We start from the raw sequence: 26,826 nt of genomic DNA on the forward strand, positions 1-26,826 counted from the left end.
ATTTAGTGAAAGGCTGGGGATTCTAAATTCCAGGCTCCATGCAGTGAAAAATGATGGTCATTTGGTACAGGCCTTGTTTATCACGAGGCGCGTTATAGGCTTGCTACCACGTCACTCTGTTACCTTGGTGCCAAATTCGTTTTATGGTTTTATACTTTTATATTAAATTGAGTTTCCAATTCAATTTAATAAACTAATAATTTCAAGTTCGGTTCGAATTCGGATTTGCTCCTCACTGAGTGCATCTCACACCAACCCGCAGCCGTGCATTGGGAATATCTTATATCTCTCCATAAATGATAAAAAGTTAAATTTAAAACATGAACTGCATATTGTGCATAGGAAAATAGATTTGTTTAAATTCCAAATCTCAGACAGGTTTAAATTAAGGCAAAGTTTATCATCCAATGCACTTTGCAACAAAAGAAATGATCGGTCGAACATGATGGTAGGTACAATAAAAGATATGATTGGTAGAATATGATGGTAAATGCATTAAATGTAAAATTATATTTGAACTAATGAAAAATAAATAGACTTCAAGTAATTGGTTGAGATCTTCATTTAGTGGTGAATCTGTGAATGTACTATAGTTGAATTCTTAAATTAAAATTCTAAATAAGGTTTCATAGTAAATACATACATTATCGTATAATTGTATATAATAAAATCCAATTTTAGCTAATAAAAATAGTAATATCAGAACTCAATTTGGTCAATAAATGGTCGTCATTTTCAAATTCAATCATTGCAACATAGATATCCAAATCTGCCTTAAACAAAGTATATTTGAAGTTGAATCAGATTAAATCCGATTCATTTCCAATCCCATCATCAGGGACTATATATATATATATATATATATATTTTCTTTTTTGAAATTTTTATTTTTTTATTCCATGTCATTTTTGAAACAACCAATGAGATATATTTTCCCAAAACCTAAATAATCTATTCTCCTAAAATTTCTCGTAAACTATCCCCTACATTCTACAAAATTATCTCTAATTTCTATTTATCTTCTAAATTATCCCTAATTCCTATTTATCTCCAAAAGTATCTCTATTAGGGCTGTTCATAAGAATGCCCAACCCGACCAAACCGATCAACCCGGACTGATCCAACCCGAGTCGGCCAGGTTTTCATCAGTACCGATCGGTTTCGGGTTGGGCAAATATATAAACCGATATATTGGGTCGGTTTCGATTTTCTTGTGTGAAAACCGAAACCAACCCGACCCTTACTAGTTCGGTAGTTCTTAGTTTGAGTAGTTTCCTACTTAACTATAACTAGTCTTCTACTAGAACTAGAAAGCCCATTAGGCAATTACAATTAGAATAGGCAATCTATCACAGTTTCTAACTTTCTATAGTCTTTTACACCAAATAGGCAACACATTAGGCAATTACAATTAGAATTCAATTAGGTGTCCTTTTGTACAGGAGCAAAACCGAAACCGACCGAAACCGACCCAATCCGAATCAAACCGACATAGTCGGTTTGGCCTATCAGTGGGTCGGTTTCGGTTTCCACCTCAGGTAACCCGACTAGGTCGGGTCAGTTGGGAAAACCCCAATAAACCAACCCAACTCAACTCGTGAACACCCCTAATCTCTAATTTAGTAGAGAGTTTTTCTCCCAAATTATCTCTAGAAAATTTGGATTAAAAAATTTAAGAATTATTTAAATATTCTAGCAAAATTATAAAATAACTTTAAAATATTTATTAAAAACAAAAAATAATTTAATACTTTTACAAAATGTATCACGGAATTATGTACTAACAATTTCAATTATGTTTTTCTAGATTGTCAGTTTAAATGTTTTTCAAATATGTAATAATATGTAATATCTTTAAATAAATAAATTCAAATAACAAAAAAATTTAAATATTTATCATAACTAGACTTTAAATAGTTAAAATAACAGAATTATGTAATAAATTTAAAAAATTCCTTTAAAGTAGAAAAATAATTATAACATAATATTGAAATTAATAATAATTTAATATATTACAAAATTAATAATGAAATTTTGTAATAATAGTATAAATTATGATTGTATGAATAATTAAATTCAATAAATAATTAATATTTCAAAATTTAAATATTTTACATTTTATTTAAGTATTTAAATAACTAAATATTTTAAATAACAAAATATTTAACATAACTAGATTATAAATAGTCAAAATAAATAAATTATGTAATAAATTTAAAAAAAATTCTGAGAAGTATAAAAATAATTATTACATAATATTGAAATTAATAATAATTTAATATTTTTACATAATATTGTAAATAACTAATTTAACTTATATCAAGTAATAATTCGAGAAAATAACTTTCAAAAAATTAATATTTATTACTAATAATTTTAAACTCTTAATCTGTATTTATTAAATAAATATATATACTAAAATTAATATTTATTTTATTTTAGTAATTATTTATTGTTTTTGTGATAAATGTATTTTCAATGATTATGTATAAATTTATTTTATTTTGTTATTTAATAAAAAACTTTCAATAATTATTGAAGATTAAACTACTATTGTTGAGTTTTTAAATTTATTTTATTGAACTTATTGTATTTTTGTTATAACTTACTATTTATATAATTAATATTTATTAGAGATTAAACTATTATTTGAGATTATAATATATTTTTACTAAGTTAATATATTTTTAGTACTTATTGTATTTTTTATTATCAATATATTTTCAATAATTGTGTATTTTCGCTATAAATTTTCAATAATTATTGGAGATTAAACTATTGTTATTTATCGGAGATAAGACTATTAATTTATCTAAAATTATAAGTATTCTTGCGTTGGTTTGGTTCGATCGTAGGCTATTTGGCCAACCAAATTGACCTAGTTAGGTAAGGTTGGGGAGTTGGTTAGCTGAAACCGACTTACCTTTTGTGAAAACCGACCAACTCAAGTTGTATCGGTTAAGGACAATTTTCACAAAAGGTCAATTGGTTCAAAAGATTTCAACTTAAAAATTAAAATAAATTTAAAAAATTACAGTGCAATTATTGAAAACTAAATTAAAAAAATAAATTTATGAAATAAAACATTTTAGACTAAGAAATATGGGAAACTTCTCACTTTTTCATATTAAAAATATAAAATATTAATATATATCTATCTGTAGGTCATCGTTTTTGGTCAGTTTACAAATAACCAAAGTGAAACTGATCCAACTTGGTCAAATTGGGAATTTTTTGAACCAAAGCCAGCATAAAATACTAGAAAACCACCAATTTGGGTCGAGTTGATCGGGTTGGTCAGTTTTATCAATTTGATGAATAAGCCTAACTAAAATTAATTAATGTTATCTTTGTATTATAAAAAAAATATTAAAAGTAGTATAGTAAATATGAATAATTATTAATTATTTAAAAAGTTGAAAATATAAAACAATTGTATATCTTATGTGTTTCTATTAGGGCCATTTATTAGAACACACCTTATAGTTTTACATATTTACTTAAGCCTACCTTATAGTTTTCATTTTACTAAAACATCCCATACATTTTACAACTTATTTACTTAATCAACCTTTCATTAAGGAGTGTTTGTTTTGCCATTAGGCCCATGATTTTTTATTCCAAAAATACGCTTAACACTTTTTTCGTATAGAAAACAAAATTAACCAAATAAAGCCAATAGAGTGGCTGCCTGTGTCTTATTTATCGGAGATAAGACTATTAATTTATCTAAAATTATGAGTATTCATGAGTTGGTTTGGTTCGATCGTAGGCTATTTGGCCTACCAAATTGACCTAGTTAGGTAAGGTTGGGGAGTTGGTTAGCTGAAACCGACTTACCTTTTGTAAAAACCGACCCACTTAAGTTGTATCGGTTAGGGACAATTTTCACAAAAGGTCAATTGGTTCAAAAGATTTCATGGGTGTTTGACACCATAGAATTTCACGAGTAGGTTCCATTTCTTTTGTTTGTTTGAAAAACACAAAAAAAAAGTCAAGATACAGGTTGATTGGGAATTTAATGTGATTTGGTTTATTATTATAACATATTTACAATGACAATTGTTTGACATCTTAAAAAAAAAATCAGCTTTTTCAAAATTCAATGTGCCATGCAAGGTTCAAAATATCGATACACCCGATATGCCGGTAGAGGCGTATTGGTAGTTTTTTTTAGGTTTTACGTATTTTTTTTGAAACCGGTTCAGAGGGGTTGGTTTAAGGCCCCGTCTACCCTTTGAACTAGTGGGTGACCCAATATAACCCCTGGAGGGGCGTATCAAGAAGCCATCAGCACGATACATATTGATACTTTGAAGTTTGAACCTTGGTGCCATGTCGCCTTAGTGATTCAAGATCACCAAGGCAATTCAAGAATAGTCAATCTAATGATTCGAGAAACCCCTCCTTTCCCATCCTGTTTTTTTTTTTTATTTTTATTTTTATTTATTTTTAAACATACTATCAAAATGTAATTTTCTTACTAATTCCATTGACATGAATGATACATCAACAAAATTGGAATGCTTGTGAAACACTCCAATGCCAAACACCTACCAAGAGAGGGTAATGCTCTATTTAATTGGGAGACCAAAAAGGATTTCCCCGCATGAAGCAAATTTGAGCTTCAAAGCAATTGTGAAGTGCTTGAAGCTTGATCGGATGATTCGGCTAAATATCAACTTTTTTACATTTATAAGTAAATTACTTAAACCTTCCCCATGAACTTTGATCTCTCCAAAAAGCTCCCCTGACATTTGGGGTAAATATCAGCAACCTGCGATTGGGTTTCTGACAAGAGGGTTGGAAGGCTCAAGCTTGGCGGGAATTGTTGAGAAGAAAGAGTACAGTTACTCCAAGAAAGAAGTGGTTGAAGAAGGGTATTAGTTCTTAGTTAGAAGAGAGAAAATGATTTTCTAACAAAATGGAAAATGCGGGGAGATTTATCAGAAACGTCAGGGGTGATTTAGGAAATTTACCCAAATTTCTATTTCTATTTGTACACGAGGAATTTTACGCGGTTAAGATTTTCTTTCCATTTAAGTAAGTAATTTCCGGGTTTCTTGTAAATGAAAATGGGTTTTCCAAATTCAATTAGAACTTTGGGGTTTGGACAGCCTCTGGACTCTGGGGTGTATATATTAAGGTTTCAATCCCTCTCTGCAGATTTCGCCTTTTTCTTGTAAGTTTTTCTGATGATCTATATGTTGTCTCTCTGTTATTAGTGGTGTTTAGCCCTGCTTGAATCTGCTCTTCGTTTCCGCTCCTCTGTTGTTAAAAGTTTTGTCCGTTTTAGTGAAGTGTTCAAATTTGGAAGCTTTCATATTACTAGTCTTTTAATTATCTTGAAAGGTTTCAAGTTCAAGATGATTAGCCATATTCGCCTGGATCGAAGCCTGCTTGAACAATCCAAGGAAATGGACTACTCGAAGTTTAGACAGCAACTGAAAGAATCTATCAGGAGGAAGATGAAAAGGGAATCTGCTTCGGCCGATGCTTGTGCAAGAGACGATGGCTATGGATCCTTCTTTGGATCGTCTGAGATTGTTGCTTCTGAAAGAGTAGTCCAGGAGATCAGCATATTGTTGAAAACCCAGAATTCTTCATCCAAGTCTGGTGCAGTGGGAAAGCCTGGAGATTCAGTACGTGAGATCTACTTAATGTTGAAAAGCCAGAATTCTTCATCCAAGTCGGGGGATTCAGGACGTAAGACCAAACCACCCCAAATCGTTCCTCGCCTGAATACGAAGGTGCAGACGCTCAAGCGTACGCGGGACTATTCTTTTCTGTTCTCTGATGATGATACTTCTGCAGCCCAGTTTCCGTCCGAGAAGCGCTGCAGTTCAGTTTCCTGTGGTGGTGGAAGAGGAGAAACTGCTGCTGTTACAGTTCCAGGCCGTGTGCAGTCGTCAGTTGAAAGGCAAGAAAACAAGACTAAGGTGATATCGAAAAACCCAGTTTCTTCTCCAAAGCCTCGGATGAAAACCCCCAAGCAAAACCCAACTCTTCCTGCAATGCAAGAGCACCGTCGGACGAAGAAGCCTCCGAGAAACATTCCGATGAAGACGGTGAAGATTGTCATCGGGCTATCACGATGATCAGAAAGATGTTTGGCTACAACCCCAATAAATATTCTACGTTCGATGATGATGATGATAGAGACATGGAAACTAGTTTCAGAGACATCCAGAAGGAGGAGAAGAGAAGTGAGAGAATCGGAAAGAAAGAGGATGCAGAAGAGCTTCTTCGAATCCAAAAAGAAGAGAGAAAGGAGAGGTTGAAACGTGAATCAAAGAAGAGCAGGCTAAGCAAGCAATAAACCGAAAATGAAAACCTTAGAATGGTGTTTGATTTTCTTTTAGTTTGACAAGAATCATTGAATCAATATGTTGCTACAGAATCTTTCAATCTGATGACACAATAAAATAATGCTAATTGTCGTTACTTGGGATGATTATTGTTTAATATTACGGCTGTGTTTGGTTTAAAGGACAAAAGTAGGGAAAGAAACCCTACATTTTCCTTTCTTTCCCTACCCTTTCCCTTCAAACCAAACATAGCCTAATATTAGAACAGTTTCTCAATTAAATTGGTTGTGGCATTATTTGAATTACTTGCATTTGCATTCAACTAGTAGTCACGACTTTATGTCTCCAATTCTTGTTGAAATCTCTAAAACTAAAGCATTATGATGCATGGAGAAAAGAGGCGGTTTAGATTTCAAGGACTGTGAATGAAAGAAGCTAATTAACATGTGTCTCCAATGGACATACTAGGAACTCAACCTATTAAGGTGGTGGTGATCGGTACAATTGCCGCTTTTTAGAAAATGGTGCCATGTAAGAGCCACGTCAGATTTTGAGAAATGCCACCTCACCCATATTCATAAATCCCCAAAATGCTCAGCGTTAATTTCCCTTTCCTCTTCCACTCTCTGACTCTCATCTTCCTTTTCACCTCCTTCGAAAGTTAGAATGCATTCGTCGAAAAGTCTACAGCGCAGCGCCTTCGATCCTCTTCACTGGCGCACACCAACGGAAGTGGAGATATCTCCCTATTCCTCCAGTTGACTCCCAGCTTCATTTTCATGTCCATTGAACATCCTGAAAATACACCCACTTTGCTGAAAAATCTACACTGCATTTGATCTTCTTCACCGACCCACACCGATGGAAGAGGAGATATATCCCTTCCTTCCTTTGATGTATCTTTTGCACCGGACCCAGTCGTACAACGAGCGTAGAAGTGTGAGCTGTTGTAACTCGAAATAGAGGTATTTGAAATTTCTGCCACATAGTATTTATGTTGAATTCATTTAAAATATTAGTTGGAATCTGATGTAACCGTTTCTGGTCATTTTTTTGTGATGTATCAATTTTTTGGCTAAGTACCTCGTCATCTCGTCTGCTCCCAAGTGGTTTGTGTCTCAGATGCTGAAGTGGAGCTCCCTGGTGGCGAGCTACCCAGTGGTGAATTGCCTGGTGCCGAGCTGCCTGGTGGTGAGCTACTTTGATGAGCTGCTTGGAGGTGAGCTACTTTGATGAACTGCCTAGTGGTGAGCTACCTTTATGAGCTGCCTGGAGGTGAGCTACCTTGATGAGCTGCCTGGTGATGAGCTACTTTGATGAGCTGGTTGGAGGTGAGCTACCTTGATGAGCTACCTTGAGCTCTGTTGCTCTTTTAGAGGCTTGCAAGGAACCAAATGTCAGAGGACCCGGGGGTGTTTACCCGGCGAGGTCACTCTGATGGCTAAGTTAGCACTTAGTAAAGAGAGCTTGAAGAATGATATTAGAGAATGAGAGAGCTAGAGAGCAAGGGTTACCACCTCTTCCTTCAGCCTCTTGGCCTTTTGGCCTTTTAGCATACCTTTGCCCCATGGGGGTGAGATCTTTATATACTAGAGTCCTCGTGGGTTAGGTGGAGCAGTTCCTGGATTCCCGCTGTGATGTGACTTGTTGCGTGTTAGGTGGATGAAATGCCGTCAAACGGTAATACTGTCCATTCCCGTTAGAACGAGAAGTTGGTGAGCTAATATAGCCGTTACAAGTCACAATCCCGTAAAATGCGGGGTACGGTAGTGAGCTCCTTGAGGTTGTCAGGTTGGCGCCTGTGTCAGGCCGCCGGGTCGGTTCCTGGGCTAGGCCGCCAGCTCATGCCAGGGCCAGGTCGCGTTAGGGCCAGGCTGCCAGCTCGTGCCAGGGCCAGGTCGCACTAGGGCCAGGCTGCCAGATCGTGCCAGGGCCAAGTCGCGCTAGGGACAGACTGCCAGCTCATGCCAGGGCCAGGTCGCGCCAGGACTAGGCTGCCAGCTCGTGCCAAGGCCAGGCCACGCCTGATGGGACACCATCGACTTAGCAAAGACAGGTTGTTGTCTGGGTGTCACCTAGTTGTTTTGAGGTGCCAGGCTACAAGATGGCGAGCTGCCTGTAAGTGCTGCAAGGTGGCGAGCTGCCTGTAGCGAATTGCTTGTGGCGAGTTGCCTAGTTGTCAAGAGGCTGCACTTAATTGTCAAGAGGCTGCACTTATTTGGCATGAGATGTCAGATGTCACAATGTCATTGGAGGGCCAAATCTGCCCTCATCAGATTCGAATATATGTTCTACGTTTGATTTTTCGCGTGAATTATGCATCTGCTCATGCGTTAATGAAATGAATTGATTGTTCAACCAAGTGGTGTTCGCCCAATGTTATATTGTTCATATTTCTTTCTTCTATTAAATTCTTGTCCAAGGAAGCTAACGTGGAATGCTAGTGAATTCTTTCTTCTATTGAAGTTTTAATGACTAATTTAAGTGGCTCAAATGGAATGAATTATGAAATTTTCATTGACCATATGACCCCAGGCACATGAGTTCTGAAATTTAAGCTAGTTAATGGCAACCACTATCACTACTTTGTTTGGAATTTCTCTATGTGCCTTATCCATAATATGAATTTGTCTAACAATAAAAACCATTTTTACAATTGAATTTATATTTTTCTTATTCTAAGCTATAACAAATGATAATATAGGGGTATTTATATGAATTTGCATTATTTTACTCTAACCTATGGGAAAATGTGTTCATATATCTTGTGTAATGGTGTTGGAATTTATTTGTACATTGCATGACATTGTTTATTATATATGCATTAGCGTAGTTCGATTGCTATGGTTAATGGATTTGCTTAGAAGTGTGAATTTATTTTGTATATTCCTATTTATAGTATCTAACGCGTGGTTGATTATATGTTCATGGTGTTCAAATGTTATGTGGTTTGAGTTATACGGTGGAAGATGACTCTTGCATTTCAAGTATTTGTTTCAGGCATTCGATCTACATGGTACCAGTTCAAAGTGGATTGTTCGTTGAAATATTTTTGGTATTACGTAAATTACAACTACGAGTTTTCAGTCAATAGGAGGTTGCTCTCTCCACAACCTTTTTTTTCTTTGCATGTGAATAGGGGAATCCACCAATTCATAGGCAGTTGAACGCAAGTTAGATAGAAGCACGCATTGATGGTGATGGTAATTTTTTGTTGGGCAATTCCCATTGGTGAACACGTTCTTAAGTTGGAGAGAGTGGTTTCGGAGTGTCACAAACAGATGGGTCTATGGTGTCGTCTCAAAACCTATTGGTGAAAGAAATGAACACAATAAGGTCTATAGTTATTTCCTGTGTCGTTGTATTTCTATTTTCTTATATATTTATGTAGTGTTTATGCATTTTTTTTTGTCGAACTTAAATTTTGAACATGTAGTAAGATATATGGGTAATGTATTTTGTTTTATTCATTTTTCTTGTGGTAAACAAATATATGGGTAATAATCCATTCTCTAGCTTTTAGTGTTAGGGGATGCAGTAAGTTCAACGGCCAATAATTTCAATTGAACCTAAAAACAAATTGTTATGCAAACATCCTATAATTTTAAAATTTCAATGGGTGGTGGATAACCTTTGGAAACCTATTTTTCTTTGTACTTACCTTTAGAGGTGTCTCTATTGACAACCTCACCTTTATATCTTCTGTTTAGCACCTTGTAAGTAAGAGAAGAGGAAGAGTGTTAATTGATGCTATAGCTATAAGTAAAAATTAGCTTTACGTAAGAAGATGAGATTGGTGAAATGCCAATTTTGTAGGACTGAGGCATACATTGCATGAGCTTTTGCGAATGCATACCCTTTGAATGTTGGGATAGTGGAGGAGGGTACTCTTTGGGTCAGTAACATAGCAATATGTCATTTGTATTAATCGATGTCATTGTTTTTGAGTAAGTGAACCACAAAATACTTCCAATCATGTTTGCACGACGGATGAGAAGAAATTGAATCGATGTCGTTGGGTGTAGCAGAACTTGAGTTTAATAAAGCTATAGCGATGAAACTAGAAATTTTGTGTGCCCATTTGCGGTGACCCATCCAACTTGTAGGTATAAACCCAAGTTGACTCAAGCACTGATGACAACCACAGAATCAGATTCCCGATTAGAATTTTTTATAAATCTAGTTTCCCTTCCACTTAATCATGATCACCTCCATTGTTTCTAAGGGAAAAACGGAATGATAGATAGGGTTAAGCTAACATGATCGCTGCAATCTCGTGATGACGGAACCAATGATGGCAGCGGATGGCGTTCGCATATAGAACTTTATATTTTATATACGTCTAGCTTCAACTTAATCCTATTCTTTGCCATGGATTCACTCTCAATGCTTCCTATATAATATTGGGATGGTAAGGGTGTTTATTTTTAGGGGTGTTCATTATATGGTTCAAACCATAAAACCGAACTGAACCAAATTGAATTTGCGGTTTGGTTTGATTTCACAAATTTATAAAAATGTGGTTTATGATTTATGATTTGGTTTGTTAAATTTTATAAACCATACCAAACCAAACCATAAATCGTATTAAGATAAATATATAATATAATATATTGTTGAAAAGTAAAAAAAAAAAGGTGTGCCAGTCGGTGGCTCACCAAATTTACAATCGGTGGCCCACCGAGCTGAGCCTACCATATTGAACGGTGGCACACTATTTTTGTTGTTTACTTAACGTTGAAGAAAATTATTAAAAGACCCCATTATACCCCTCAGCTCAAATATAAATAGGGGTCCCCCTATGTATTTGAAAAGATATTCCATTTCATTTCAGTGTATAGTGTATGTAGTGTGTTGAGAGGAGTATTGTGTTTGGGTGTATTGAGTGTCGGGTACGGGTGTGATTTTGGTGAGGTCATCTTTGTATTTTCTCCTGTTTATAGTAAGAAAATGAAGCTCCGAGCTGCTGCCCGTGGACGTAGGCATTTTGGCCGAACCACGTAAATCTAGTGTTCTCTCTTTCTTTTTCTTTCTCTATTGCTCTGCTTTTTATTTTCTTTCTGTGTACAAATTACATTATTTCCGCTGTACAATTCCAACATATATAAATATATTGAATAATTAAATTTTAATTTTTACTTTTTAATTTCTCTCTCCTCTTCAATAATCGATATACGATAGTTGATACCTAGCCTTTTTGGCTTTTCCTTTTCCTACCCTTTTCCATTGCAGTTTTCTTCTTAGAGAATACAGAGCACTGGTGATCGGACGACTGAAGCCACGCGAAGGTCCGTCTTTGCGATTGCCATTGTCGTTGCCACTGTTGCAGTGGCAGTTTTACTTTTGTTTTACTTTTGCGATTGCAAACGCTGGTGATCGAATAGTTGAACACAACTTTACTTTTGCAGTTTTACTTCGTTGCTGCTGCTGGTTTTGCCATTGCTGTTGGTTGTTGTCGTCGATCAGACCTTCCTTGTCCGTCTTTGCAATTGCGGTAAGCTCTCTTTCTTTCTCTTTCTCTCTCTCTTATTCTCATACAACAAAACCCTAACTATTCTTGCCAACTCATCGTTGGTCACTCGACCACTGTCGCTGCTCCCGTCTCCCTCTCATGAGTGTAATCTCTCTTTTAACCCTAACAAAACACCTAAACCAAAACCCTCTTCCTCTATTCTGTTCAACTGAACCCTATCTGTCCTAGGGTTTATTTTTTAATTATATGTTTATTAGTTTATATATGCATGTTTTTAGCTTTAGAAATTTAGAATGTGGATGTTCTATATGAGAATGTTTTCTTTAATGTTCAAATTTATTTAATTGATTGTTTTGAATGAGAATTTAGATGTTTTATATGAGAATTTTGGACAAATTAATTTTTTTCCTATACTAGTTTAGCATAGAATGGTGCAAAGTCCCCAAACCTTATTAGAAATTACACCAAACCGTAATAAAATAGATTGGTTTGGTTTGAGAATTTCCTAAATCGTAATTTACTGGTTTGGTCTGAGAAATTCTCCAAACTGCATCAAATCGGACCGTGAACACTCCTATTTACTTGGCCCATTTGTTACAACCTTGTGGCAAGATACACACAAATGGCAACGAACAATGCTCACAAAATCTGACTATTACCATTGCAAAATTTACATGTAGTTTCCCTTTCCACTTAATCCTATCATTTGGCATGGATTCATCTCCAATGCTTCCAAGAGGATATCATGATGGTAAGTGGGGTTTACTTGACCTGTTCGTCACAACTCCATGGAGGGATATGCACGGATGGCGACAGACGGTGCCTACAAAATTAGATTAACGATACAAAATTTTATGTAAATTCAGTTCTACTTTCCACTTAATCCTCTCCTTAGCATTGATTCACCCCCAATGATTTAGAGAGGATATCGGGATGGTAAATGGGGTTTACATGACTTGTTCGTTACAACCCCACGGCGGGACACACATACACAATAGTGGACAATGCTTACAAAATCAGATTAGTGGTGTAAAATTTGACGTATATCTAGTTCCCCTTTCCACTTAATTTGATTCCTTTGCCATGGATTCACCTCCAATGCTTTTGAGAGGATATTGGGTTGGTAAGGGGGTTTGCTTGACCCATTTGTCACAATCCAATGGCTGGATACGCACGAACAACAATGGACAATGCTCACAAAATTTGATTAGTAGTGTAAAATTTGATGTAGATCCAGTTTCTCTTTCCACTTATTTTGATTCCTCTGGCATGGATTCACCAACATTGCTTCTAAGAGGATATCAAGATGGTATGAGAGTTTATTTGATCTGTTTGTCACAAACCTATGGCGCAAAATACACAGATGGTGGTGGACAGACCTGTTCATGGGCCGGGTCGGGCCGGGCTTGAGCTGGGCTTTTGCTCTTCATTAACATAAAATTTTCAGGCTCGAGTGCGAGCTCGACCCGACCAACGGAACTACAACTTGAGCCCGAGCCTGACCCTCATAAAAGCCCAAAGCCTAGGCCTGAGTCTGAAGCCCGAGAGAGAGGACTCACCACCGGAGAGAGAGAACCTATTCACAAGTGGCGCCGATGCCTGAGTTCGCTAGTTCCTGGGAGTCTGAGAGTGGGAATGAAAATTGAGAAAGAAAGAAGATAGAAGATAAAAAGAGGGAAATGGAAAAGGTGGGAAAACTTAACGAGAGAGAGAGAGAGAGAGAGAGAGAGAGAAAGCTACCGGAGAGAGATGACCTTCACTGGTGGCACCGGCCACCAGTGCCACCAGTGCTTGAGTTCACAGAGTAAAAATGGTGCACTTGGGTTCGCCAATTTTGAGAGTTTGAGAGTGAGAAACTGAAAATGAGAAGAAAAGAAAGAAGATAGAACGCTACTAAAAAGAGGGAAATGGGAAAGGGTTAGACAGTTTAGGAATTTAGGGTTTAAACTATATAAGTCTGGCCAAGCCGGGCTCGGGCCGAGCTTTTTTGACAAGTCCCGAGCCTGATCGGAAAAAAAACCGAATCAGGCTTTTAGGTCAAAGGTCAAGCTCGCAGGCTAAAAATCATGTTCAAGTCTATCTGGGGGTCGGGCCGGCCCGTCGGGCTACCTGTCCCATGAACATGTCTAGTGGTGGACAACACTCACAAAATCATATTGCAGTGCTAAAATTGACGTTTATCCAGGTCCCTTTCCACTTAATCCTCTCCTATGGAATGGATTACCCTCTAATACTTCTGATAGGATATCAGGAGGGTAAGGAGGTTTACTTGACCTGTTCATCACAATCCCGCGGCAGGACACGTGTACATTCGGTTCCCTTTCCACTAAATCCTTCTCCTCTTGCATGGATTCACCTCTAATATTTCAGAGAGGATATCAGGAGGGTAAGGGGGGTTAACTTGATCCATTCGTCACTTCCCTGCAAAGGGATAATAAATAGGGATGGTGGCAGACAATGCTCATAAAATCATATTACCATTGCATTTTTTTGTACATGCAACTCTCTAATGCTTTCCGAGAGGATATTGGGTTGGTAAGGGGGTTGACCTGACCCATTCGTCACAATCCCATGGCGGGATACACGTGGACGGCGGTGGATGATGCTCACAAAATTAGATTAACGGTGCAAAATTTGACGTGCATCTAGTTCTCCTTTCTACTTAATCTAATTCCTCTAGCATGGGTTCACCTTTCATGCTTTTGAGAAGATATCGAAAGGGTAAGAGGGTTTACTTGACCCGTCCATCACAACCCAACTATGCGATACATAAGGGGGTTTATTTGACCCTCTCGTCTTAACCCCACAGTGGGATACATGTAGACAACGGCAAATGACGCTCACAAAATTAGATTAACGATGCAAAATTTGACGTGCCTCCAATTCCCTAATAACTAAATCTGATTCCTCTTGTATGAATTCACCTTTAATCAAGATTTAAATTATTGATACGATACAACCTGTATTATATGTATCATATCGGTATAAGGAATGGATCTAGGATACACTACGATTGGCATGATACATGTTCAGTCGTGTATCATAGGAATGTATTATATGTATCATGTGTATCGACGGAATACACATGAATATTGAAGCGTATCGGCTGATACGCGGCAATACACACTGATTCGAGCATATCTCCATTTAAAAAATATCAATAGGGTGACTCAAACTCAGCCTCAATGCCTAATCCGCCTTTTCTCTAACTTGTTGAACCACTAGGCCGCCTCATAGCTCATGGTGACAAAATAAATAATATATCAAAATTACATTTATACAAAAAATTGATTTTTAATCTTAATAAATTTATATAATTACAAATATTAATAAAAGAATAAATATTTTAGTACTTAAAATTCCTAAATTATATGATATGTATCTTAAAATTTTAATATATTTTTATAATTATTTATTGATATTTTAATTTACACTAAAAACAACATATTTATTATTTACAAAATATTCAGGAATATAATATTTAATTGAATATATCAAATTCAATAATTTAAGTTTATATCAATAATGATTTTTTATTTCAAAAAAAATATAGAAATAAAAATGTTAAGAATTGTTCCATTATTTCAGTAATTAAAAATTAAAAATTTGCATATGATATGTATCTTAGAAATTTTAATAGACTTGATATATTTAAGTAAAGATTATATATTTTTATAAATTATCAATTGATATTTTAATTTACAATTTATAATGACATATTTATTATTTATAGTAATAAATATATTGTTTATCAAACATTTCAAAATTAATATTTAGGTCACAATTTTTGTTAATGTTAAAAAGTAAAAGTAGTAAAATAGTAATATAATAATTGTATATGTTTTGTGTCTTGAACTCTTGATTGATGGATTATCAACAAAATTGTATAATATCTATGCATTTTATTATATTAGCTATAATGTATTTCTCTCTTTCTCTCTCTCTCTCTCTCTATATGCATTTATACCTTATTTGTGGCTATTTTGACCTCAAATTTAGTATAATTGATGTATTTGTGGAATTTGTATAGATTTTCCTAGTGTATCCATGTGTTTCCCTCTTTTTCGTCCGTATTCATATGTTTGCAAAGCATATTTGTATCCACATTCCTATCCAAGTTGTCCGATATGATACGTAATGCCGATACTCACAAAATCAAATTAGTGGTGCAAAATTTGACGTACATTAGCTCCCCTTCCTACTTAATCTGATTCCTCTAACACAGATTCACCTCTAATGCTTCTGAAAGGATATTAGAATGGTAAGTGTAGTTTATGTGACTCATTCGTCACAACCCCGCGGTGGGACATGCATAGACGATGGTGGATGGCACTCCCAAAATTAAATTGGCGATGCAAAATTTGATATACATCTAATTCCTCTTTCCACTTAATCTGATTTCTCTAGCTTGGATTCACCTCCTATGCTTCCAAGAAGATATTGGGAGGTTAAGGGGGTTTAGTTGACCCGTTTGTCACAACCCTGTGATGTGATATGCACAGATGGTGGCAAACAATGCTCACAAATCGGATTTGTGGTGCAAAAGTTTACGTACATCCAATTCCCCTTCCACTTAATCTGATTCCTCTAGCATGGATTCATTTCTAATGCTTCCGAAAAAATATCAGGATAGTGCGTAAATTCAATTTAAGTACATAGCTTGTGATAATAAATATTCACCTCCAATATTTTTGTTGGGGTTTGGTGCGTAAGTTTACAAAAAAAAAAAAGAAAATGTTTTGTGGTTTTTTCGAATAACTTTTCAACATTGAAATTGCCATTTTTGTTGTTGTTTTTTTTTTTTATTTTTACAAAGTGTTTTTATATGGTTGTCGACGTGGCTCCTACACAGTACCATTTTTTTTCAAAAAATAGCAATAAAAACCAAACAATACCATAAAAATTTGTTTTCTCAAAAATTGCAAAAAATACAGTGAGACCCGTGCCATGTTTTCATAAAACCAACCATGTTAGCAAAGAATTGGGTTAAGAGAATTTTCCTAAATTTTTCTCCCTTTGCAGGGCCGTCAATGAGTCCTGCTCTATCCGATAGAACTGAACCTACCAAACCGATTATGTGGTTTTAGCTCCATTATTTGTGCTTGATCAATAATTAAGTCGGGAGTGATTCTTATTGATTTATTGTTCCGCTGATGGTCAAGACCCAAATTGATTATATAGTTAATAGTATATGGAAGGTTTTTTTTTTGTAATTTTTGTTATATTATATTTTAAAAGACTAAATTTTATAAGTAGTATAAAGATAAATTTGGTTATAAACACTTTGTTTTATGATTTTTTTCTGTTAATAAGTAGTGTAAAATCGAACTGGGATAAACTTTATACGTCGGTTCTGTAGGCATTTGGTAAACATGTACATTTTACCGTTTAATTAAATCGATAATCGATGTAATAAATATATGAAAATGATCGATGTATTTATTACATCGCTCGCTCTTTCTCTCTCCGACGAAATGAGGCTGCCATAGCAATGGTTGGCTGTCGGCGACAGCAGTGGTTACCAGGGCAAGGTTGACGGTCGATGAGAACAGAGAGGTGGGGACAACAGTGGTTATCTGTTCATCATCTTCCTCCGACAGCAGTGGTTAATTGAAAATGGCGTCTTCCGACAAGTTTGTCTTCCTTTCAACTCTGGTTGTTGTTCTTTTTCTCCTTCCTGTACCAGCTTCCTCACACGACGCGGCGAACCACAAACCAGTCCTTGAATACCACGGAAGTCCTGTCCTCAGCGGTGACCTGAAAATTGCCGCGATATGGTATGGCACCGTCGGCCGCGTCCAGAAATCAGCCATCCACAAATTCACCCGCTCACTAAACAAAGACAACACACGTGGAGCCACATGTGTCGGCATGGTGGAGAGCTATCAAAGTGCAGTCCCTGGAGGCCCCAAAACAAGCCCTACCATTCGAGTGCGCGTCGCCAGGAAAATAACCGACAAGTCATATTCCATCAACAAAATCTTAACCCAAGATTTCATACCAGGTCTTATCAAGGAAGCAACCGGCGGATCCACACATTTGGTGACTGCCATCTTCGCAGCGAAGAATGTTTCGGTGCAGAATCTGTGCAGTGGCAAATGCTCAGACCATGGGGTGGTGGACACGGGGCCGGATGCTCAGCTGTACACGCTGATCGGGAATCCGATGCTAGAATGCCCTGAAGCATGCGCTTGCCCGTTCTATAAGTCCGGGGCTAATTATCCGATGCCTCTACCATTGCAGCCATCGAACAAGGATGTGGGCACTGACGCCATGGTCATCAACTTTGTTGCAGCCCTAGCTAGTCTCGTCACCAATCCTTCCTTAGTTTGGTTTGAGGGATTGAGTAACACCATGGACAGAGCACAAGTTTCTTACCAGACGCCGCTCGCAGTGCTTTATTTCTTGACCGATCGGCAAAGACTGCAATCTCTCGGTTGCAGTGGACTTTTATCTCAATGATTTACTAAACGAAAAGAAGTGTTAAATTGTACAAACATCCCATTTCCATTTTACACTCTCATGAATCCATCGATATAATAATAAATTTACACCGCAAACAAATGAAGCCTAACGTTGTTTAAACCCAATTACCCGATTAATAGTTGGGTTCTTTTTGGGGTTTATGATCTATCCATTGGAATCAATTAATAATCAATCTGGGATTGGTCCATCCGGTCTTGAACCACGTCCCATCCATTGACAGCTCTAATTTACGGCGTACATATTTGTATTTATACTCTCATGAACATAAATTAGAGGAGAAATGAATCTTCAAATTGAAGTTAGAGGTTTAGGTGTCGTTCTTTTGGTCTGAAGTCTGATGTTTGAAAAGCAGAAAAAACGGGACTATGAAAAAAGTGTTCTTTTTTTTTTGCTTTATCTGGTATTTGAATGTTGAGAATTTAAGTTGAAACGTGAATGTTGAATATGGTTACTTTACAATTTTGCCTCGATAATTGATAATGAGAATGGACATTTACATTAATTATAATTAACATTCATAAATTGATATTAATCATTATTTTTTAATAAAACTAATTTTAAAAAATAATAAATAATAAATCATGACAAAATAATAACAATAATTCTAAAAATTAAATAACTAAAAATAATAATAACAAAATAAGTAATATTAAAATTAATAACATCATTATAGTAATTAAAATTAATAAAATAATATATAAAATGGTTACAATAATAACTTAAGATAATTAAATAAAAATAATAAATTGAATAAAATAAAATAAATAATTAAAAAATTAATAATGGGTAGCTAATAAAATAATAATAAATTATTAATATTTAATAATAAATAATTAAATGAGAATAATAATGATAGTAATAATAATATTAATAAAATAACTCAAATAGTAAATCAAACTAACAATTAAAATAATTCAAATAATAACTAAAAATAATTGAATAATAAAATAAAATATTATTTTAATAATAAATAATTAAGTGCAATAATAATTAAATATTAAGAAATTATTTAATATTGTTAAAATGGTATTTTAATGCTGCTATTTATAATTTTTTAATACGACAATAGTGTGTTATTAATAATAAATAATGAATAAAATGTCGAAGGGTCATTTTGGGGATAATAATAAAAATGATGTCAGGCCTAAAAATCTTTTTGATGTCTTAAGAATAATAGGTATTAAAAGAACCAACTTGATGTGTGAAATCTTTTGCTTTTAAAGATCAAGGCCTATGCAGTTTTTACTAAGAAACCCATGAGTCCCCTGATTTGAATTGTGCTCTTCTAAAAGACGAAGTAGGGCCCCTGGACTCAACTTTTGTGGCTGTGGGGCTCCATTGTTAGGGTTCGGGGATCTGTCATTCTAGTATGGCTATCAACGAGTCAGGTCTGGTGTAGTACATAACCTATATCAATCATATTTTAATTAAGGAAAAAAATTCCATTTTAGTACCTTGAACTTTAGAGATAGTGTAAAATTAGTACCCAAACTTTTAAGTGTCATTGTAGTACTTGAGCTTTCAAAAAGTGTCAAGTTGGTCCTTGTCGTTAATTGACTGTCAATTATCTATTGAAAATGTCAAAACTACCTTTCAAAAGAAGAGACTTTCATTGTCTACATTGAGACTGAACCGGTTGAGGTGTTTGAGATTCTATTGTTTTCCTCTATCATATTTCATATTTTTTCTATCTTTTTCTTTGAAGATAACCTGTTCAGTCTCAATGTAGAAGATAATGAATAGTGTCTTCTTTTCAACAGATAACTGACATTCAGTTAACAATAGAGACCAACTTGACACTTTTTTAAAGTTTATGTACTGTGTGACACATTTAAAAGTTTGGGTACTAACTTGACACTACCCCTAATGTTCAAGGTACTAAAGTGGAATTTTACCTTTAATCAATAATTGGGATAGTCGGGTCTGACATGAATATATTGACAACTACACTTAAATATGGTTTTTGATAGTATAATTTTAATAAATATGGCATTAAAATAATAAATTATTTATATATTAATATATCAAGTGTTTTTAATCAAAATTATCTTATATATTATCTCTAAAAATTTATACATAAAATACAATAAAAATATAAAAACTAGGACACCTTTTAATATTGTTAACAAAATAATCGGTTCGGGTCTGAATCGGTTCAGAACAAGTAAAAACCAGAACCGACCCCATTACTAATCGGGACAAAATCTCTTAACCATAACCACTATAATCGGTTCGGTCGGTCCGGGTCTATCGGGTAGAAGTAGAACCGACCAGTTGACAGCCTACAGTTCAGTTGGCCCAGGTTACATCATTCATTCAAACCTTCGAGTCTAAAACCTCATTTTCGAGTTCCACTCGACCTACTAAGCCGCTGCTAATTTTATAACGAGCACGAGCACATTGTTACTCTCATTCCATGGAGCTACCGAGATTTCTCCTCCTTCCTTCCTATATTCTCTTGTCATGTGATCTTCTATGAAAACAAAATGTGGGTTCTAAATAATCTTCTGATTTCAGGTGAAAAAAGGGAAGAGATTGGTCGATCTTGTGGTCTCGATTCCGTGCGGCTGGGATTCAAAGATTGAAGAGAACTTTGCTCGCAACATCTATGAGTTGTCGGAAGCAAGAAATTGTAAGGACTCGAATAGAGAGAGCGGTGGTTTTAGAGCTCCTGTTTCGGAGAAGGGGTGAAGAGGACTACTAGGATTGCGGACCAATTGTTCGACGGGTTCTCTGTTAAGGAAAACCATATGGTTACTTAATCAGATGAAATGGATTGCTTTAGAAAGCTTCGACCTTTATGGTGTTATGTTTGTAAGGCTTTACAGATCCTCAAGCTCTTTCTTCTCTTTTTCAGCTTATGCATTCAAACCCAAGCTCAGGTCTTTCAGTAGCTCCGTGAGTATAACAAACCAACCAAACATGAAGTTGCTTTTAAGCTCAGATACTAATCTGCATCCAGACATGAACGGAAGGGTTTCGTCTGAACCCCAGAAAAAGGAAGGCGAGAATCGGCTCACCCACATTTTGGAGACGAGCAAGAAACCATCTTTCTTAAGCTCTGCTTCCAAAATTTGCAAAATCATTCTCCAGTGCCAGCAGTGGTCGGATACGGTAGAGATGAAACTCCAGGGACTGAATGTAGTCTTGAACAACTACATTGTGAGTCAGGTCTTGATGTGTCTCCCAGCTGAATTGGGTATCCATTTCTTCATTTGGGCCGAATCACAGTTGGGTGTTAAGCATGATTACTTTACTCACAAGTCCATGATTTTTGCGCTTCTTCGAGATAGCAAGTTTGATCTCTTACAACAGTTTTGGCAGAGAACCAAGCAAACTGGGTTTCCCATCCATCGGTCTATATACCGGCTTCTTATATCTGGGTATAGGAGGGCTGGTTTAATTGACGAAGCTGTTCAAACTTTTGATGAGATGGTGGGATCTGATTGTAGGGTGTTCGGTATAGACTACGAAAGATTTATTGGAGTGTTGGTAAAAGAATCCCGCTTTGATCTGGCTGAGAAGTACTATGATAGAATGATTGCACAAAGGTGTTCTTTGAGTTCACTTACATATTCAAGATTTGTCTTTGGTCTATGTAAGGTAAAGAATCTGACTCTCATTGAGAGACTTTTAGAAGACATGGACAAGCTGGGATGTGTTCTTGACATTTGGACTTACAACACATATATAAATTTACTGTGTAAGGAAAACCGGTTAGATGTGGCTCTAGAAATACTGCAGAAAATGAGTCAGAAGGGAAGAGACCCAGATGTTGTTACTTATACTGCAGTTATCAATGGTTTTTGTAAATTTGGAAGATTTGAGTCCGCGGTTGAGATTTGGCATGAAATGTCAAAGAAGGGGCTTACTCCAGATGGTGTAGCTTGTGGGGCATTGGTCCTTGGTTTATATAACAATGGGAAGGTTGATTTGGCTTATGAACTTACTGTGAGGATGATGAAAGGTGAGATTGTCTTCAGTAATTCAGTTTACAATGCTCTGATTAGTGGATTTTGTCGAGCTGGTCGAATTGATAAAGCCCAAGTAATAAAGTCGTTTATGGGAAGGAATGGGTGCCATCCAGATTTGATAACATACAATACTCTATTGAATTATTGTTGTGATGAGCTTATGTTGGAAGAGGCAGAGAACTTGATGGAGAAGATGAAGCGAAGTGGTATTAAACCTGATAGGTACAGTTACAACCAATTTATTAAGGGTCTTTGCAAAGCTAACAGGTTTGACAAAGCATACCATCTTATAGTGAATAAGATGCACATCGAAGGTTTGTGTGATGTTGCCTCTTGGAATACTCTCATTAAAGCACTTTGCAAGGTCCGCCGCACCAAGAAGGCATACAAATTGTTTAAGGAGATGTGTCAAAAGGGGTTTGTCCCAGATGTTGTCACCTTTACTATTCTTATTGATGCTTTCTTCAAAGAAGGTTGTTCTGACTTAGCAGAGGATTTATTTCATCAAATGGTGGGAATGGGTTTGGTTCCTGACTGCATAATGTATACTACAATGATTAATCACCTATGCAAGACTGAGAGAATTGAGCTGGCTCGAAGTTTTTTCCACAGTATGATTGAGAAAGGAATTGCCCCTGATGTGGTTTCATACAATGCCCTTATTAATGGTCTTTCCAGGGCATCTAGGACTAGTGAAGCCATGTGTCTGTATGAGCATATGTGTACCAGTGGTCCTTATCCTGATGAGTTGACTTATAAGTTGATAATTAGAGGGTTAATAAGGGAAGAAAAGCTTGCAACGGCTCGTATAGTGTGGGACCAGATGATGGAGAATGGGTTCACTCTTGACAAATCTGTTTCTGAGGCATTAATTAATGCAATTCGTTCTAAAGATGCATCTCACATAGATATTAGAAGATGTATGTATTTTTATTTTTTTAGAAAAGCTCCTCTTTTGCCTAGAATTTACAAACTTTTTAGTTATTGATACTTGATGCCCTTTTTTTTTGCAGGTTGAAATTATATGGTGCTAGTTTAATTTCATTTATAATCTCTTGTGAAGCCTATAGAAGGCAGAGTTGAAACTGACAAACTTCACCAAACAAAGGTGCATGGGTAAAAGCCAGCTTCATTAGTACTTTGCAGCTCTTCCTGGATAAACAGAGGCCAAGGACATTGAGGTATGAATAATTAACTTCTTCTGGAGCAGTTTACCAATCCAGTGTTGTTTAATCTCTCTAATTGTTTTAAGAGTAATGGATAAAAGAAAGAAAGCCTAGGATGTTAATGTTTTTTCAATTATTGCTGTTTTCTGTCTTTACTAATTTGTTTTTGAACATACGAAGGAAAGAAACACTTGTTATGACAAAGCTTTGTAATCCATTCAGAGCATTTTAAAAGCTAAAACCTGAGATGTAAGCTTTGCATGCTCTCTATTTAATAAAAAGGGTTCAAATGGAGAAAATTTTAGAAGGATTCAAAATTTCAAATAAGAAATGAAATTAGATCACAAACTTAAGGGAGGTTGTAGAAAGATTCAGAGATGGAAGATTAAAGTGCACCTAGAGCATCAAAATGATTTTTGTAGCTATAACTTATATTAATGACCAAGGGTTTATTTCAAACATAAAAATGCTTCTGTGCATTGCCTTATATTATAGTAAAAAAAGGCTCTCTCTTATCAATGGGGGTGCCCCCATTTATCAGAAAATTGATGTGCTCAAGTGAGTCCCCTATTTGTATTAATGAGTGCAAAAGGATGGAAAGCATTATTTAATGGCAGTGCAATGAAGATAAACCGATTATTTTCATCACTTAAGATCAAGCATCCTTAACAAGGAAGAAACCAAAGATGATGTTTCCCATAGAATTAGAGCAGGGTGAATAAAGTGGAAGAGTGGATCTATGATGCAATGTGACCGGAAAATACCTATTAGACTAGATTACTAGAAGGAAACTAAGATGAGGACATTGAAGGTAGTTGAATGGCAAGACTAGCAATGGCAGAGTAGAAACAAGTTCATTATTGAGGACTTAGGATTAACTACAGTCTAACAGGTAGGACTGCAGCTTGGGTAGGCCCAACCCGATCCTGAACCAACTTGACACAAGCTTTTGCATGGGTTGAGTTTCGGTAGCTTGAGCCCAGCCTGACCCAACCTGAGCCTGTCCAACATTGTATGACATGAATGTATATATGCATGTCTATATTGTGTATTTGTGACATATATATGTATGGATATTGTATAATACACCCAAAAGCATATATAGTTATTTGTCATATGTATATTATCCTAAACTCAAACCCATGCACAAATATACATATATCATGCATTTTATTTATATGAAACATCTTTTTGTTATTATACATAAAAAATATGTGTATATGCATTCAAAACCTGATCAACCCACTCACGCTCAACCATGCCTGCCCGAACCTGAGCTCGGCCTGCGTAGTGTTAAGTTAGGCATGGGTTGGGCCAGGCGCGAGCCCCAAGTTTGATTCTTAGGGTTGGGCCTGGGTTGAGCCCCAACCGGTGTCTAAGTTGCCCCCTACTAACAGGTAACAAAATGAGGGAAAGTCAACTTAGATGGTTCATCCATGTGCAAAGATGACAAGTGACTACACCAAAGAGAACAAAAAACTGGATAGGCTTTGCAGGAATCTATTATGATGATGATAACTTATTTAATTTATATATATATATATATATATATATATATATATATTTGGGGGGGGGGGTGAAGAAATCTAGATAAACCATCTGAGAAACTTCTCTACTAAAGATTTTTATCAAGTTGTCTACATTATAAATCAACGCATATGCATATTAATTATCCTACACATGATCAAGGTTTTTTTTTTTTTTTGATCAGTAAAAATCTTTCATTAATAACAGAGAGATTAAGATACAATAGCTAAAGATTGCATAGGAAATTGCAATCTCCAGCAATCAGTTACAATTCTGCCCAATATACACATGGACAAGGTTTTGAAATATACATTTCCTGTTTTTTCCAATCTCACGGAGACTATGGATCTGGCTTATTGATATGTTGTTATTTGGTGGTTTGGCAGAGCACATTTGTTAAATGATTGTAAAATCTGAGGAAATATAACATGGTGCAGTGTACAGTTGTACTGTAGTACATGCTATATCCATTGTTGAAGGCCCTTCCTTGGGTTAAACAATTTCGTTGCCCCTTATCATTTAATGAATTGCTTTTCTTCTTGGACACTCAATAGACTTGTATAATAAAGTTAACACAATCAAATCTTGCAAGAAAACTTAGAATGGCCAAGCTCTGCTGTTCTAATACTAGCTATTACACTTACAAAGAGGTGGAACATCATTCATCTTTATGCTTTTCTTTGAAGTCTTTAACTTGATTATTTTGTTGGATGTTGTATTTGATGCATTTGATTATTATTTGCTAATAAAGTAAAATTAATATTCTATTTCCTTGCCACCTGTTCAACACTCTTCACCAAGTTCTTTTGTTCATTTCTCATGTCTTTTTGTGTTTCCTTGCCTTTGTAATTTCAGGGACAAATTCTGTCAGACTACTCAGAGAATTCCTGATAATGGTTACCTCCCTAAACACTTCCTTGGTCCAATCTGATGGCCTAGAGTGGTCCAGTTTTTCCTTTCAGATAACAAAGACCGGTTGGGATTATCTTCAACCCCTTCCTCTTGATACCACCCACTTGGCTGTACCTTCACCATGACGCTGTATCTCCAACCTCACAAACAGGATTAAGATTCAAATGGTTGGTTCCTTTAATTGCAACGAAAAATACCTTCTCTGGCTGGAAGACTGCATTCTTTTTTTTCCTCATGCAGATATGAGCACAGCCATTACAAGCCTTTTCTAGCCTGGGGCGAGTTTCTGAATACATACTATATGTTCTTACTTTACTAGAAAGAGTACCGTCAGACTAATATGCAATGGGTAGCTTGAATTGTAACCTTAGCCAAGAATAACATTGCAGATTATTGAATATGTTGTGAACCTAAATGCTTCTGGGGAAGGAACGGTTGGAAGTAATGGGTTATGAAATAAGGTTGTGTTTGGTACCTTGATGTTGCATTCCCATTTTGAATCCACAAACGCACCAGATAGGTTATTTGACTTGAGTTTTTGGTGGGGGATATATGACTCCAAAGAGACCACGCTTGCATTCATTATGTGCATGGGGGGCGTCAAGAAGATGTTTCTTATATTTGGGGTCATTTCCACTGAAGTTGTCCTATGGGGCACGTAATGGCACCTATTTGGCTATTTGTACGAGACTGTACTTGTAAGAATATTGTGCAGTGTGTTTTATAGCAAAACATCTCACTTTCATGAGTTCAAATGTTGCAACTTAAAACACAATGGTACCAAAAGTCTTCTAACTTGGTCCAAGATGATGGACTGTTGGGATGTCTGAAATATAAATTTTAATTTGGATTGCTGATATTATGAATTAACAATTCAACACTAAATCTTAAGGGGTCGTTTGGCAAGTCTTTTTTAAAAGATATTTTGGAAGCTTTGACAGTCAATATAACCTGAAGACCATTTGGTTAAAGCGCGTCTT

The 26,826-nt window shown here is 35.9% G+C and overlaps 3 protein-coding genes and 1 long non-coding RNA gene across 4 annotated transcripts; all 4 read left to right on the forward strand.

Annotated features, from left to right (window-relative positions):
• The first annotated feature begins 5,094 nt into the window (after nt 1-5,094).
• Nucleotides 5,095-6,411, forward strand: LOC104600438 (uncharacterized). Its single transcript, XM_088903217.1, has one exon. The coding sequence runs from the start codon at nt 5,367-5,369 to the stop codon at nt 6,096-6,098; it is 732 nt and encodes a 243-aa protein (XP_088759343.1). The 5' UTR covers nt 5,095-5,366; the 3' UTR covers nt 6,099-6,411.
• Nucleotides 6,412-11,149: 4,738 nt separating this feature from the next.
• On the forward strand, nt 11,150-15,149 carry LOC148804196 (uncharacterized). The gene is made up of 3 exons (XR_016085533.1): nt 11,150-11,308; nt 11,541-11,596; nt 11,717-15,149. It is a non-coding gene; the product is annotated as an uncharacterized LOC148804196 (long non-coding RNA).
• A 1,502-nt stretch (nt 15,150-16,651) lies between these two features.
• LOC104600437 (protein EXORDIUM-like 2) lies at nt 16,652-18,625 on the forward strand. The gene has a single exon (XM_010263359.2). It carries the CDS (start codon nt 17,398-17,400, stop codon nt 18,241-18,243), a length of 846 nt encoding a protein of 281 aa, XP_010261661.1. The 5' UTR covers nt 16,652-17,397; the 3' UTR covers nt 18,244-18,625.
• Nucleotides 18,626-20,658: 2,033 nt separating this feature from the next.
• On the forward strand, nt 20,659-26,320 carry LOC104600394 (Pentatricopeptide repeat (PPR-like) superfamily protein). Its single transcript, XM_010263316.3, has 3 exons — nt 20,659-23,161; nt 23,255-23,422; nt 25,790-26,320. Exons 1-2 carry the CDS (start codon nt 21,034-21,036, stop codon nt 23,257-23,259), a joined length of 2,133 nt encoding a protein of 710 aa, XP_010261618.1. The 5' UTR covers nt 20,659-21,033; the 3' UTR covers nt 23,260-23,422; nt 25,790-26,320.
• Nucleotides 26,321-26,826: the final 506 nt, after the last annotated feature.

This window comes from Nelumbo nucifera, chromosome 1 (genome assembly GCF_055504915.1).
Source record: "Nelumbo nucifera cultivar China Antique chromosome 1, China Antique-T2T, whole genome shotgun sequence".
In the NCBI taxonomy this organism is placed as follows: domain Eukaryota; kingdom Viridiplantae; phylum Streptophyta; class Magnoliopsida; order Proteales; family Nelumbonaceae; genus Nelumbo; species Nelumbo nucifera.

Coding starts and splice junctions, on each gene's coding strand:
- LOC104600437 (XM_010263359.2), top strand. CDS start 17,398: ATGGCGTCTTCCGACAAGTTTGTCTTCCTTTCAACTCTGGTTGTTGTT.
- LOC104600438 (XM_088903217.1), top strand. CDS start 5,367: ATGATTAGCCATATTCGCCTGGATCGAAGCCTGCTTGAACAATCCAAG.
- LOC104600394 (XM_010263316.3), top strand. CDS start 21,034: ATGAAATGGATTGCTTTAGAAAGCTTCGACCTTTATGGTGTTATGTTT.